Raw genomic sequence first — 12,806 nt, 5'->3', positions numbered from 1 at the left:
CACAGAAGAATACAGTGGAAGGAGAACAAATTATGACCTCCTGGTGGCACTTGGTTTTTTTTTGCTTCTGTGTGACACAGAGTGTTGGACTGGATGGGCCATTGGCCTGATCCAACATGGCTTCTCTTATGTTTTTATGTGACACAGAGTGTTTGACTGGATGGGCCAATGGGCTGATCCAACATGGCTTCTCTTACGTTCTTATGTGACACAGAGTGTTGGACTGGATGGGCCATTGGCCTGATCCAACATGGCTTCTCTTATGTTCTTATGTGACACAGAGTGTTGGACTGGATGGGCCGCTGGCCTGATCCAACATGGCTTCTCTTATGTTCTTATGTGACACAGAGTGTTGGACTGGATGGGCCATTGGCCTGATCCAACATGGCTTCTCTTATGTGACACAGAGTGTTGGACTGGATGGGCCGCTGGCCTGATCCAACATGGCTTCTCATGTTCTTATGTCTTCCCACCACTGATTACTTGTAAGTATAACCCCACCAGCCCTTACCTCAATGGTCCAGACTAGTCCAACCTACTTAATATTCAAAAGTTAAGCAGGATTGACCTGGCCAATAGCTGGATGGGAGACCACCAAGGAAGTCCAGGGTTGCTGTTGTGTATTGGTCGTTCTGACTGCTGGTTTGCTATGTCCGCTAATTCACCTTGAAGCACATTTCATTGCCCTCCAAGAACCAGCCAACCAGACATGAGGCATTTCTCTCAGGAAATGCAAATGAAGGATCCTGGAGAGACCAATAGGGTGGATTGCTGTCCACAAAAGGGGGTGTGGCTAACTCAGCCCAAATGAATATAAGGAGTGGGGTGGCCTGTTTGTGTTCAGTCCTGCTCTTGTTCAATAAACGTTCTTGCTTACCTCAAGCTGGCTGAGCTCACTATTTAATAGTTGCTGTGAAGAGGTAGGCAATGACAAACCACCTCTGCATGTCTCCTGCCTTGAATACCCTACAGGGTCACCATACGTTGGCCAACAACACATTCCACCACCACCACCTCATATCTCCACCAGGGAAGCGGGAAGCAAGAAAACATTTTCTCCACCTTCTGAATCTCTTCAGTTCTCCTTTCTCCCCACTGGAACAAGAATGTGTGTGGGAGAGGCTTATTTTTCCCAGCCAGCCTCGCCAGGGCGACCCTCCTTCTTCCCCCTATGTGCCAGCTGCCTTGATCTTGGGGCTAATCAGAGTGGTGAGAACCAGAGAGGATTGTGAGGCACTCTAAAGGGATGTGTTGAGGCTGGGTGAGTGGGCGTCAACATGGCAGATGTGGCCAAGTGCAAAGTAATGCACATTGGGGCCAAGAATCCCAGCTACAAATACAAGTTGATGGGGTGTGAACTGGCAGAGACTGACCAAGAGAGAGATCTTGGGGTCGTGGTAGAGAACTCACTGGGAATTATTAGGAAGGGAATTATTAGGAAGGGAATTGAAAACAAATCAGCCAGTATCATAATGCCCCTGTATAAATCGATGGTGCGGTCTCATTTGGAATACTGTTTACAATTCTGATCACCGCACCTCAAAAAGGATATTATAGCATTGGAAAAAGTGCAACTGGAATGATTAAAGGTTTGGAACACTTTCCCTATGAAGAAAGGTTAAAATGCTTGGGGCTCCTTAGCTTGGCGAAACGTCGACTACGGAGTGACATGATAGAGGTTTACAAGATTATGCATGGGATGGAGAAAGTAGAGAAATAAGTCCTTTTCTCCATTTCTCACAATACAATAACTCGTGGGCATTCAATGAAATTGCTGAGCAGTCAGGTTAAAACGGATAAAAGGAAGTCCTTCTTCACCCAAAGGGTGATTAACATGTGGAATTCACTGCCACAGGAGGTGGTGGCGGCTACAAGCATAGCCAGCTTTAAGAGGGGATTGGATAAAAATATGGAGTAGAGGTCCATTAGTGGCTATTAGCCACAGTATGTATGTGTATATATATATATATGTGTGTGTGTGTGTGTGTGTGCACACACATACACACACACATATATTGGCCACTGAGTGACACGGAGTGTTGGACTGGATGGGCCATTGGCCTGATCCAACATGGCTTCTCTTATGTTGTGTGGCCTTCCATTTCCCCAGCAGTTCTTTACACAGCATCAATGTGTATTCTTGGGCATTGTCATGGAGGTGGACTTATGCTCTGTCAAAAACCCAGACTCCAGCACTGCTCTAATTATCTAAGATCAATGCCAATTTAATGTTAATGCTATATTACTCCGGCGAGGAACATAAATTTACGAGCAGCCCCCATCAGGACATGCACCGGAGAGTGCACGGTAATTGTGGTCCTTGGGTGTGCATTCTGGGAGACGCTATTAATATCGCCAAAGAAAGTAGGCAAGGGAAGTAATTTGTGCAACATACAACTTTTGACAAATTTGTGCATCTATTTAGGGGGGGAAACATTCTAACATAAAAAGCGGCAGGCCCATTTTTCAAATGCAAATGTGCCCGGTTTGGTAATAAATGCCCGCTCGTCGATTTCTGCTTTCCTGCTCTTTCCATGGCCATCCTTGGAAGCTGCGCAGAGCCGTCTTCCAAGACCCCCCCCCCCAATTAAAGCTGATCCCCAATGAACAAAATGGAAGGCGCATCACCATCCCGCAATGCTTCGCTCGCACAAACGGCCTGGGTTTCGCGCACTTATTGTAAATGATGCTGCCGGAGGGAAGGTCACAGAGAGCAGCCGTCGCCTCCAGAATGGCTGATTAGCCCCAAGATCAAGGCAGCTGGCAGATGGGGGGGAGAAGGAAGGTCGTGCTGGCGAGGCTGGCTGGGAAAAATAACTTTTTCTCAAACGTGAAAGAAGCAGGCCAGAGATGCAGGGAAGAGGAGAGCATCTCTTTCAGGACGTAGACTTTCTGTTAGAATTCAAGACAATCTTTGTGCAGGGAAGCTGCTGCCAATCTCTTTCCCCTTACGAGATGAGATGGTATTTCTCGGTTGTGTGTCACAGTCTAGCAGTGCTTCAGGTAGGCTGGCTATGGTCTGGATTCATATCGGACATGGATACTCACTGGAGACTTACAGGGCGGTTTGCCATTGCCTTCCTCAGTCATCTAAATAGCCTAATTACACACTGCTAAACTAAGATGTAAGTGCTGGAGAAGACTCTTGAGAGTCCCTTGGACTGCAAGAAGATCAAATCAGTCAGTCCTCAGGGAAATCAACCCTAACTGTTCCCTGGAAGGTCAGATGCTGAAGCTGAAGTTCAAATACTTTGGCCACCAAATGAGAAGGGAGCACTCCTTGGAGAAGACTCTTGAGAGTCCCTTGGACTGCAAGAAGATCAAATCAGTCAGTCCTCAGGGAAATCAACCCTAACTGTTCCCTGGAAGGTCAGATGCTGAAGCTGAAGCTCAAATACTTTGGCCACCAAATGAGAAGGGAGCACTCCTTGGAGAAGACCCTGATGCTGGGAAAGACAGAAGGCAAAGAAAAAGGGGACGGCAAAAGAGGAGATGGCTGGACAGCATTACTGATGTAACTAACATGAGTTTGAGCAGACTTCAGAGGATGGTGGAAGACAGGAGGGCCTGGCGTGACTTTGTCCATGGGGTCACAAAGAGTCGGACTTGACTGAACAACAACAACAAAACTAAGATACTGGATTGACTCTACTAGTTATTCTCAACAGGTGGAAAGTGTCCCTCAAGTCACTGCTGGGGTCGTAGCCAGCAGGGGCCGCTGGGGGCAGTGCCCCCTATAGAATCTGCAGGATCCCCCACCCAATCTTCCCTTTCCCACTGCTAACTATGGCCCTGGTTGCAACTGACTTATGGAGACCTGGTAGGGTTTTCAAGGCAAGAGATTAACAGGGGAGGGACGGTGGCTCAGAGGTAGAGCATCTGCTTGGTAAGCAGGAGACCCCAGGTTCAATCCCCGGCGTCTCCAACGAAAAAGGGTCCAGAGAAGTAGGTGTGAAAAACCTCAGCTTGAGACCCTGGAGAGCCGCTGCCAGTCTGAGTAGACAATACTGACTTTGATGGGCCCAGGGTCTGATTCAGTAGAAGGCAGCTTCATATGTTCATGTTCATTGCGATCCTGAGCTGCCTTGCTGGGGAACAGAGCAACAGCCCGGGGCGGAAGAGCTATGTAAAGCTATTGTCTTTGACGGTGTGGGCTCCTCGACATACGGAGGCCTGATTGACATCAGAGCTTTATAAGTATTATTATGTGGAGAGCTCCACTCTTCCATTGAGTCATACACAACCTGCCTGGCTTGGAACAGACATTTCGTTTTTACATTTCTTATGTGTGGTTATTATTGAGACCACTGAAGAAGCCCCCTTGGGCCAAAACACATTTGCTCTTGTAATATGCATTACCCGTACTTTGGTCTTAGAAAGGGAACGTTTTGTAGAAAAACAGGTGGCAGAGCTTATTAGTATAACTAATTAGCATATGCCCCCCCCCAGCCAAAAGCAACCCAATGCAAGAAAGGAGAGCCCCGGGCAAGCGAGGCCTGCTTGGGCTGGCTAGAGATCCAGCAAGCCCATGCAGGCCTTGGTCTCCTGGGGCTCTCCTGGGCCACCACCACCCCCGGTCAAAAGGCCAGCAAGCCATCCACTGCCCAAAATCACATAAGAAGTGGAGAAAAGGTGGTGTGGGCTTCTCCAGGGGTTAATGACCGCTGCTGGGGGTGTAGCAAAGCTCCTGATGGCTGGCTGGCCGCCTACTCTCCTAATCCAGGGATTGTTATGCGGCTGCACCTACTATTCAATGGACAAGGTAGCTGGGGAGAAAGAGGGGGAACTGTCAGAAAGGTTTAGGAGCTGAGCTCCTGTGAACTCCTGCTGAATCCGAGGCCTGGTCTTAGTTACTGTATGTGCAACTTGCATCTGTTGTTGTATGCTATGTGGATGTAATGTGATACCCACTACCACTCTTTTTTTTAATCTACATTTTACGTATGTTTTTAATCTTTAGTTACTGTCAGGGCTTTTCTTGTAGCAGGAACTCCTTTGCACATTAGGCCACACCTCCCTGATGTAGCCAATCCTCCAAGAGATTCCAGGGCTCTTCATACAGGGCCTTCTGTCAGCTCCAGGAGGATTGGCTACATCAGGGGGCTTGGCCTAATATGCAAAGGAGTTCCTGCTACAAAAAAAGCCCTGGTTACTGTGCACTTTGTAATAACTAGATGCATTTTGTTCTATATTTTAGCTGCTCAGCCTTCTAGTTTCTTGATTAACTTGGTGGTCTCCCATCCAAGTTATAAACAGGGCAGAGTTCCCGGCACTATTAATCTTTGACATCACTGCCTGCATGATAAATGTTAATGAATATCTGACACAGAATATAGTGTCCTGGCAGAAAGTGAGGAGGACCTAAAGAACCTCTTGTTGAGGGTGAAAGAGGAGAGCACAAAAGTAGGCTTGAAACTCAACAAAAAAGCAAAGATCATGGCATCCGGCCCCATCACACCTTGGCAAATAGAAGAGAAAAACATGGAAGTCGTGACAGACTTCACATTTCTGGGATCCAAGATCACTGCAGATGGTGACTGTAGCCATGAAATTAAAAGACGTTTGCTCCTTGGGAGGACAGCTATGGCGAACCTGGGCAGTATAATAAAAAGTAGAGACATCACCCTGCCAACAAAAGTCCGTATAGTCAAAGCGATGGTATTCCCAGTAGTAACGTATGGCTGTGAAAGTTGGACCATAAGGAAGGTCGAGCGCAGAAGAATAAATGCTGTTGAGCTGTGGTGCTGGAGAAGACTCTTGAGAGTCCCTTGGACTGCAAGAAGATCAAATCAGTCAGTCCTAAGGGAAATCAACCCAGACTGTTCACTGGAAGGTCAGATGCTGAAGCTGAAGCTCAAATCCTTTGGCCACCAAATGAGAAGGGAGCACTCCCTGGAGAAGACCCTGATGCTGGGAAAGGCAGAAGGCAAAAGAAGAAGGGGACGGCAAAAGAGGAGATGGCTGGACAGCGTCACCGATTTAACAAACACAAATTTGAGCAGACTTTGGAGGATGGTGGAAGACAGGAGGGCCTGGTGTGACTTGGTCCATGGGGTTGCAGAGTCGGACTCGACTGTGCGACTGAACAGAAAACCAAAAAAGTCTTTTTGCAGAGACCCTGACCTGGGTGACACAGGCTAGCCTGATCTCCTTGGATCTCAGAAGCTAAGCAGGATTTGTCCTGGTTAGTAGAATGAGAAACCACCAAGGAAGTCCAGGGTTGCTACGCAGAGGCAGGCAAATCACGTCTGTCCATCTCTTACCCGGAAAGCTAATTAAAGAGGAATTAACATGAGGAATTCACTACTGCAGGAAGTAGTGGTGGCTACAAGCATAGACAGTTTCAAGAGAGGATTGGATCAACAAATGAAGCAGAGGTCCACCAGTGGCTATTAGCCACAAAGTATAGGTGGAATCGCCAAGAATCGAATACAACTGAATGGTTAACAACATAGATGAAACACTCTGTCTGGGGAAGGGATGCTCTGTATCTTGGCGCTTAAGGAGGGATTCCAGAGTTCTGGCCCCAGTGGTGGACCTCCTGATGGTGCTTGGATTTTGGCCACTCTGCATCACGGAGTATTGGACTGGATGAGCCATTGGCCTGATCCAACAGGGCTTCTCTTATGTTCTTATGTGACACAGAGTGTTGGACTGGATGGGCCACTGGCCTGATCCAGCATGGCTTCTCTTATGTTCTTATGTGACACAGAGTGTTGGACTGGATGGGCCATTGGCCTGATCCAACATGGCTTCTCTTATGTGACACAGAGTGTTGGACTGGATGGGCCGCTGGCCTGATCCAACAGGGCTTCTCTTATGTTCTTATGTGACACAGAGTGTTGGACTGGATGGGCCATTGGCCTGATCCAACAGGGCTTCTCTTATGTTCTTATGTGACACAGAGTGTTGGACTGGATGGGCCATTGGCCTGATCCAACATGGCTTCTCTTATGTTCTTATGTGACACAGAGTGTTTGACTGGATGGGCCACTGGCCTGATCCAACAGGGCTTCTCTTATGTTCTTATGTGTCACAGAGTGTTGGACTGGATGGGCCATTGGCCTGATCCAACAGGGCTTCTCTTATGTTCTTATGTGACACAGAGTGTTGGACTGGATGAGCCACTGGCCTGATCCAACAGGGCTTCTCTTATGTTCTTATGTGACACAGAGTGTTGGACTGGATGAGCCATTGGCCTGATCCAACATGGCTTCTCTTATGTTCTTATGTGACACAGAGTGTTTGACTGGATGGGCCACTGGCCTGATCCAACATGGCTTCTCTTATGTTCTTATTTGACACAGAGTGTTGGACTGGAGGGGCCACTGGCCTGATCCAACAGGGCTTCTCTTATGTTCTTATGTGACACAGAGTGTTGGACTGGATGAGTCACTGGCCTGATCCAACATGGCTTCTCTTATGTTCTTATGTGACTCAGAGTGTTGGACTGGATGAGCCATTGGCCTGATCCAATATGGCTTCTCTTATGTTCTTATGTCTGGGGCAGTGATGCTCGGTATTCTTGTTGCTTGTGGGGGGAGGGCAACAGTGGGATGGTTCTAGGAGTCCAGGCCCCGCTGGTGGACCTCCTGGTGGTGCTTGGGTTTTGGCCACTGTGTGACACAGAGTGTTGGACTGGATGGGCCATTAGCCTGATCCAACATGGCTTCTCTTATGTTCTTTTGTCTGCAGCAGTGATGCTCTGTATTCTTGGAGCTTTGGGGGCAACAACAGGAGGGTTTCTGGAGTTCTGGCCCCACTGGTAGACCTCCTGGTGGCCCCTGGGTTTTGGCCACTGTGCATAAACAGTCACATCAACCTCTCCATGCTGGGGGCAGGGATATTGGTGGAAGACCTTCAAATTTCTATTTCCCCAAACTCACCTTCATGGCCTTGACAGCCTGTGATCCAGAATAATCAAATTCCCCAGCTTGACCAATGGACAAGCCGCCAGACCCCAGGATCAGGACTTTGGAAACCTGAAATGAAACAGTCGATCAATACAAGGCCATCAACATCAGGTCCAACATCAGCCCTCAGGTAACTGAAGGCTCTATCCACACCATCTTTTCCTTTCACATTTTTGTCTGGCATCAGGAACAGCCTCTTCATTCTCTCCTTTTCTCCCGGCTGACTGCAGGTCTACTGCCCACAGGTCAGGATTTGACAGGAATTCCTCAGGATGTCATCCTGTCATCTGAAGAATAATCTCCCCCCCCCCCCCCAAATAAAACAGGGTTTGTTTTTTTTTAGCAGAAATGCACCAGAATACAGTTCCAGCTGACTTGGCTATGCTCGACTAGATGGACCATTGGTCTGATCCAGCAGGGTTCTCCTGATGTTCTTCTCAGGAGAAGGTCTTGGCCTCTCTGCCCTGTTGTTGGCCCTGCAGGGGAACTGGTTGGCCACTGAGTGAGACAGGAGGCTGGACTAGAAGGACCCTCACTGGTCTGATCCATCAGGGCTCTTCTTAGGTTCTCCTTAGGGGAAGGCCTTGGCCTCTCTGGCCTGTTGTTGGCCCTCTGGAGGAATTGTTGGCCACTGTGTGAGACAGGATGCTGGAATAGATGCACCATTGGTCTGATCCAGCAGGGCTCTTCTGATGTTCTTCTCAGAAGGAGTCCTTGGCCTCTCTGCCCTGTTGTTGGCCCTCCAGAAGAATTGGTTGGCCCCTGTGCGAGACAGGATGCTGGACTAGATAGACCCTCATGGGTCTGATCCAGCAGGGATCTTCTGATGTTCTTATCAATCAGTCAGTCTCCTTCCACATGCCCCTGTGCGCCCAATGTCTTTCAGGACAGCCACCTTCAGGGGCCCAGGCTAATCAGAAGAGGTCTCTTGCACAACCCCTCTGAAACTTCACAAGGCACCCGGATCTCCTCGCTTCCTTCAGGAAGCTCTTGCGCAACCTGGGACCAGTGTTTCCTCTAAGCTGAGTTGGCATGAGCTAGCTCACAGATTTTTAGCCTTCAGCTCACACATTTTTGTCTTAGCTCAAGAAAAATGACCCCAGAGAAAAATAATTTGTGCAGCAGCTCACAACTTTAATGTCAGTAGCTCACCAAGCAGAACTTTTGCTCACAAGACTCTGCAGCTTAGAGGGAACCTTTCCTGGGACTGACCTCAGGAAAAACTACCAACTTTTGTCCCAGAATTCCAAACCGAGAGGAGTGACAGAACCAGGACTTCCATTTTGTGAAATCCCAGGGACTTGTCCCGCATACCACATTTAGCCTCCTCTCTTTCAATAGCAGCTTCCCTCGCTGGGTGATTGATGGCTAAACAAAAAAGCACATTAATAAACTGACCTCAGCTCTCGCAGTTGCAGCAACGACCTTGGGTAGCACTGAAGCAACGCTGGCGCTTTTCCCCTTCTTGATCAGTGTAATAAATGAATCAAATAAAAACTAGGGGAAGCAAAGAAAATGAAAATCAGCATCAAAAGGAAAAGCACGAAGTATATTCCAAAAAAGGGATCATTGCTAAAAAAAAAAAAAAAGACCCTCAAAGGGCCAAACCCTCCTTCCTTCTAATGGGTGTTTTCAGGGCTTTTTTTGTAGCAGGAACTCCTTTGCATATTGAGGTCACACATCTCTGATGTAGCCAATCCTCCAAGAGCTTACAGGGTTCTTCGTACAGGACCTACTGTAAGCTCCAGGAGGATTGGTTACATCAGGGGGGTGTGGCTCATGGGTTGAATTCTAGCAGGAGCTCCTTTGCATATTAGGCCACACACCCCTGATGTAGTCAATCCTCCAAGAGTTTACAGGGCTCTTAGTCCAGGGCCTACTGGAAGCTCCAGGAGGATTGGCTACATCAGGGGTGTGTGGCCTAATATGCAAAGGAGTTCCTGCTACAAAAAACGCCCTGGGTGTTTTACCGCTGTCAGTTCTACCATGTTAATTCCAGCTACCATATATGTCCCATCAGGGCTCTTTTTCTAGTAGGAGTTCCTCGGCATATTAGGCCACACCCCCTGATGTAGCCAATCTTCCTGGAGTTTACAGTAGGCCCTGTCCTAAAAGCCCTTTAAACTCTTGGAGGATTGGCTACATCAGGGGACGTGGCCTAATACGCAGAGGAGATCCTGCTAGAAAAATAACCCTGTGTGTGTCCCGTGTTCCAAAACAGGGCTGCCCTGACCTCAGGGCCCAAATTAGCTCAATCTTGTCATGCTCAGAAGCTAAGTAACATCAGCCTTGGTTAGGACATGGTTGGGAGATCAATTCCTTCAGACCAGACGTCTTCATCTTGTTCCAAATCACCTACATGTACCCAAACACATGAAGCTGCCTTCTACTGAGTCAGACCTTCTGGTCCAACAAAGTCAAGTATTGTCTACTCAGACTGGCAGTGACCCATGAGGTGATGTCACATCATGACACTTTCTCGGCAGGCTTTCGACTGGGTGGTTTGCCATTGCTTTCCCCAGTCATTTACACTTCCCACCCCCCTCCCAGCAAGCTGGGGACTGATTTGACTGACCTCGGAAGGATGGAAGGCTGAGTCAACTTTGAGCCGGCTACCTGAACCCAGCTTCCGCCGGGATCGAACTCAGGTCGTGAGCAGAGCTCGGACTACAGTGCTACATCATCCAGTTGTGTATGCCCTTTGTTAATCAGTATATGCTTTGGTTAACAAAAGGCACCCACAATTGGATGAAACTAAATTAATGCCTGCTTAACCAAATCAACAATGAGTGCCTGGGACCAATAACGATGAACAAATTGATTGCGGCATGAGGGATCATGGTCCACAGGCCCTCTTCATCAGACGCACAAAGAGGCCTTTGACCCATTCAACGTGTAGGTTGCAATACCTTTGTCAGTTTTTAAGGTGTCAAAAGACTCTTGGTTGTTTTGCCATCACTGCAGCGAGGTGATTATCCCTCTGGAATTTGCCTTTTTAAGCCATTTGAAAACTTTCTCTAATTAGGTTGCAAACCTAATTCATCTAATGAATAATTAACCTAATTAAGAGGTTCGCTCTTTGTGTTTTCCCACAAACCCTCCAAATACCTGAGCAAAAATCTAATCCAATTAACATGAAAAGCACAGATCAATGAACAGTTGTTCCGCACAACATTTCCATATCATTTCCATACAAACTGTATTCCTTGGACGTTCCGGTTGACAAAGTGTCGGTAGTTGTACTAGGAAACCCAACTGCGGATCATCTTTCTACCAAACTGTGTAGGAACCATGATAGAACAAAAACTGAAATGGGAAAGGGTAGAAATCACTGCAAAGTATCTGAGATTTCTTCTCATGAACCCAGGAGACAAGAAGTCACTCTGGCCAAGCCCTAGGTCTCCTAGTTTATTAAGTGAGAATAAAAAGTACCTACTTCATGATCTTACTGTGAAGATTATAGACCTCGGCCTGTGATCTTAGAGAGCCAGTGTTGGGGAGAGCATCTGCTTAGCCTGCAGAAGGTTCCAAGTTCAATCCTTGGCATCTCCAGTCAAAAGGAGCAGGTAGCAAGTGATGGGAAAGATGTCTGCTGGAAACTCTGAATCCTAGAATCACAGAGTTGGAAGGGACCTCCAGGGTCATCAACCCCCTGCACAATGCAGGAAACTCACAAGCACCTCCCCCTAAATTCACAGGATCTTCATTGCTGTCAGATGGCCATCTAGCCTCTGCTTAAAAACCTCCAAGGAAGGAGAGCCCACTACCTCCCAATGAGGAAGCTGTTCCACTGAGGAATCACTCTAAACTCACAAACACCTCCCCCTAAATTCACAGGATCTTCCTTGCTGTCAGATGGCCATCTAGCCTCTGCTTAAAAACCTCCAAGGAAGGAGAGCCCACCACCTCCCGAAGAAGCCTGTTCCACTGAGGAAGCACTCTAAACTCACAAACACCTCCCCCTAAATTCACAGGATCTTCATTGCTGTTGGATGGTCATCTAGCCTCTGTTTAAAAACCTCCAAGGAAGGAGAGCCCACCACCTCCCAAGAAGGAAGCCTGTTCCACTGAGGAACCTCACAAACACTTCCCCCTAAATTCACAGGATCATCATTGCTGTCAGATGGCCATCTAGCCTCTGTTGAAAAACCTCCAAGGAAGGAGAGCCCACCACCTCCCAAGGAGGAAGCCTGTTCCACTGAGGAACCACTCTAAACTCACAAACACCTCCCCCTAAATTCACAGGATATTCATCGCTGTTGGATGGCCTTCTAGCCTCTGTTGAAAAACCTCCAAGGAAGGAGAGCCCACCACCTCCCGAGGAGGAAGCCTGTTCCACTGAGGAACCACTCTAAACTCACAAACCCCTCCCCCTATATTCACAGGATCCTCATATATACATACTGCCCCGTGGCGCAGAGTGGTAAAGCTGCAGTACTACAGACTAAACTCTCTGCTCACGACCTGAGTTCGATCCCAGCGGAAGCTGGTTTCAGGTAGCTGGCTCAGGTTGACTCAGCCTTCCATCCTTTCGAGGTCGGTAAAATGAGTCCCCAGCTTGCTGGGGGGGAAGTGTAGATGACTGGGGAAGGCAATGCCAAACCACCCCGTAAAAAGTTATATATATATATATATATATATATATATATATATATATATATATATATATATATATATATATATATATATATATATATATATATATATATATATATATAGTTTGTCTGTGTCCTTTATAAAGTTTATATCTCTGCTACCTAATCTTAAATAGGTATACACATGGCTTGGCCGGCCCGACAAGGTCTCATTTATGGGTTTTAACAATTTATTGATAACATATGGTTACAAAACTTAATTATAAATTTTCTGTACTAACCCATATGATATTTCAAT

At 47.5% G+C, this 12,806-nt stretch overlaps 1 protein-coding gene across 1 annotated transcript in view; it reads right to left on the bottom strand.

The window, feature by feature from the left end:
- Positions 1-12,806, bottom strand: part of CPS1 (carbamoyl-phosphate synthase 1) — a 244,199-nt gene that overhangs the window by 155,234 nt on the left and 76,159 nt on the right. The window contains 2 exon segments of the mRNA XM_060257389.1: positions 7,887-7,982; positions 9,312-9,410. Coding sequence (XP_060113372.1) covers positions 7,887-7,982; positions 9,312-9,410 — 195 coding nt within the window.

This window comes from Heteronotia binoei, chromosome 16 (genome assembly GCF_032191835.1).
Source record: "Heteronotia binoei isolate CCM8104 ecotype False Entrance Well chromosome 16, APGP_CSIRO_Hbin_v1, whole genome shotgun sequence".
In the NCBI taxonomy this organism is placed as follows: domain Eukaryota; kingdom Metazoa; phylum Chordata; class Lepidosauria; order Squamata; family Gekkonidae; genus Heteronotia; species Heteronotia binoei.
Note: the sequence above shows the minus strand (reverse complement) of the source record. Positions and strands in the feature narration are given on the sequence as shown.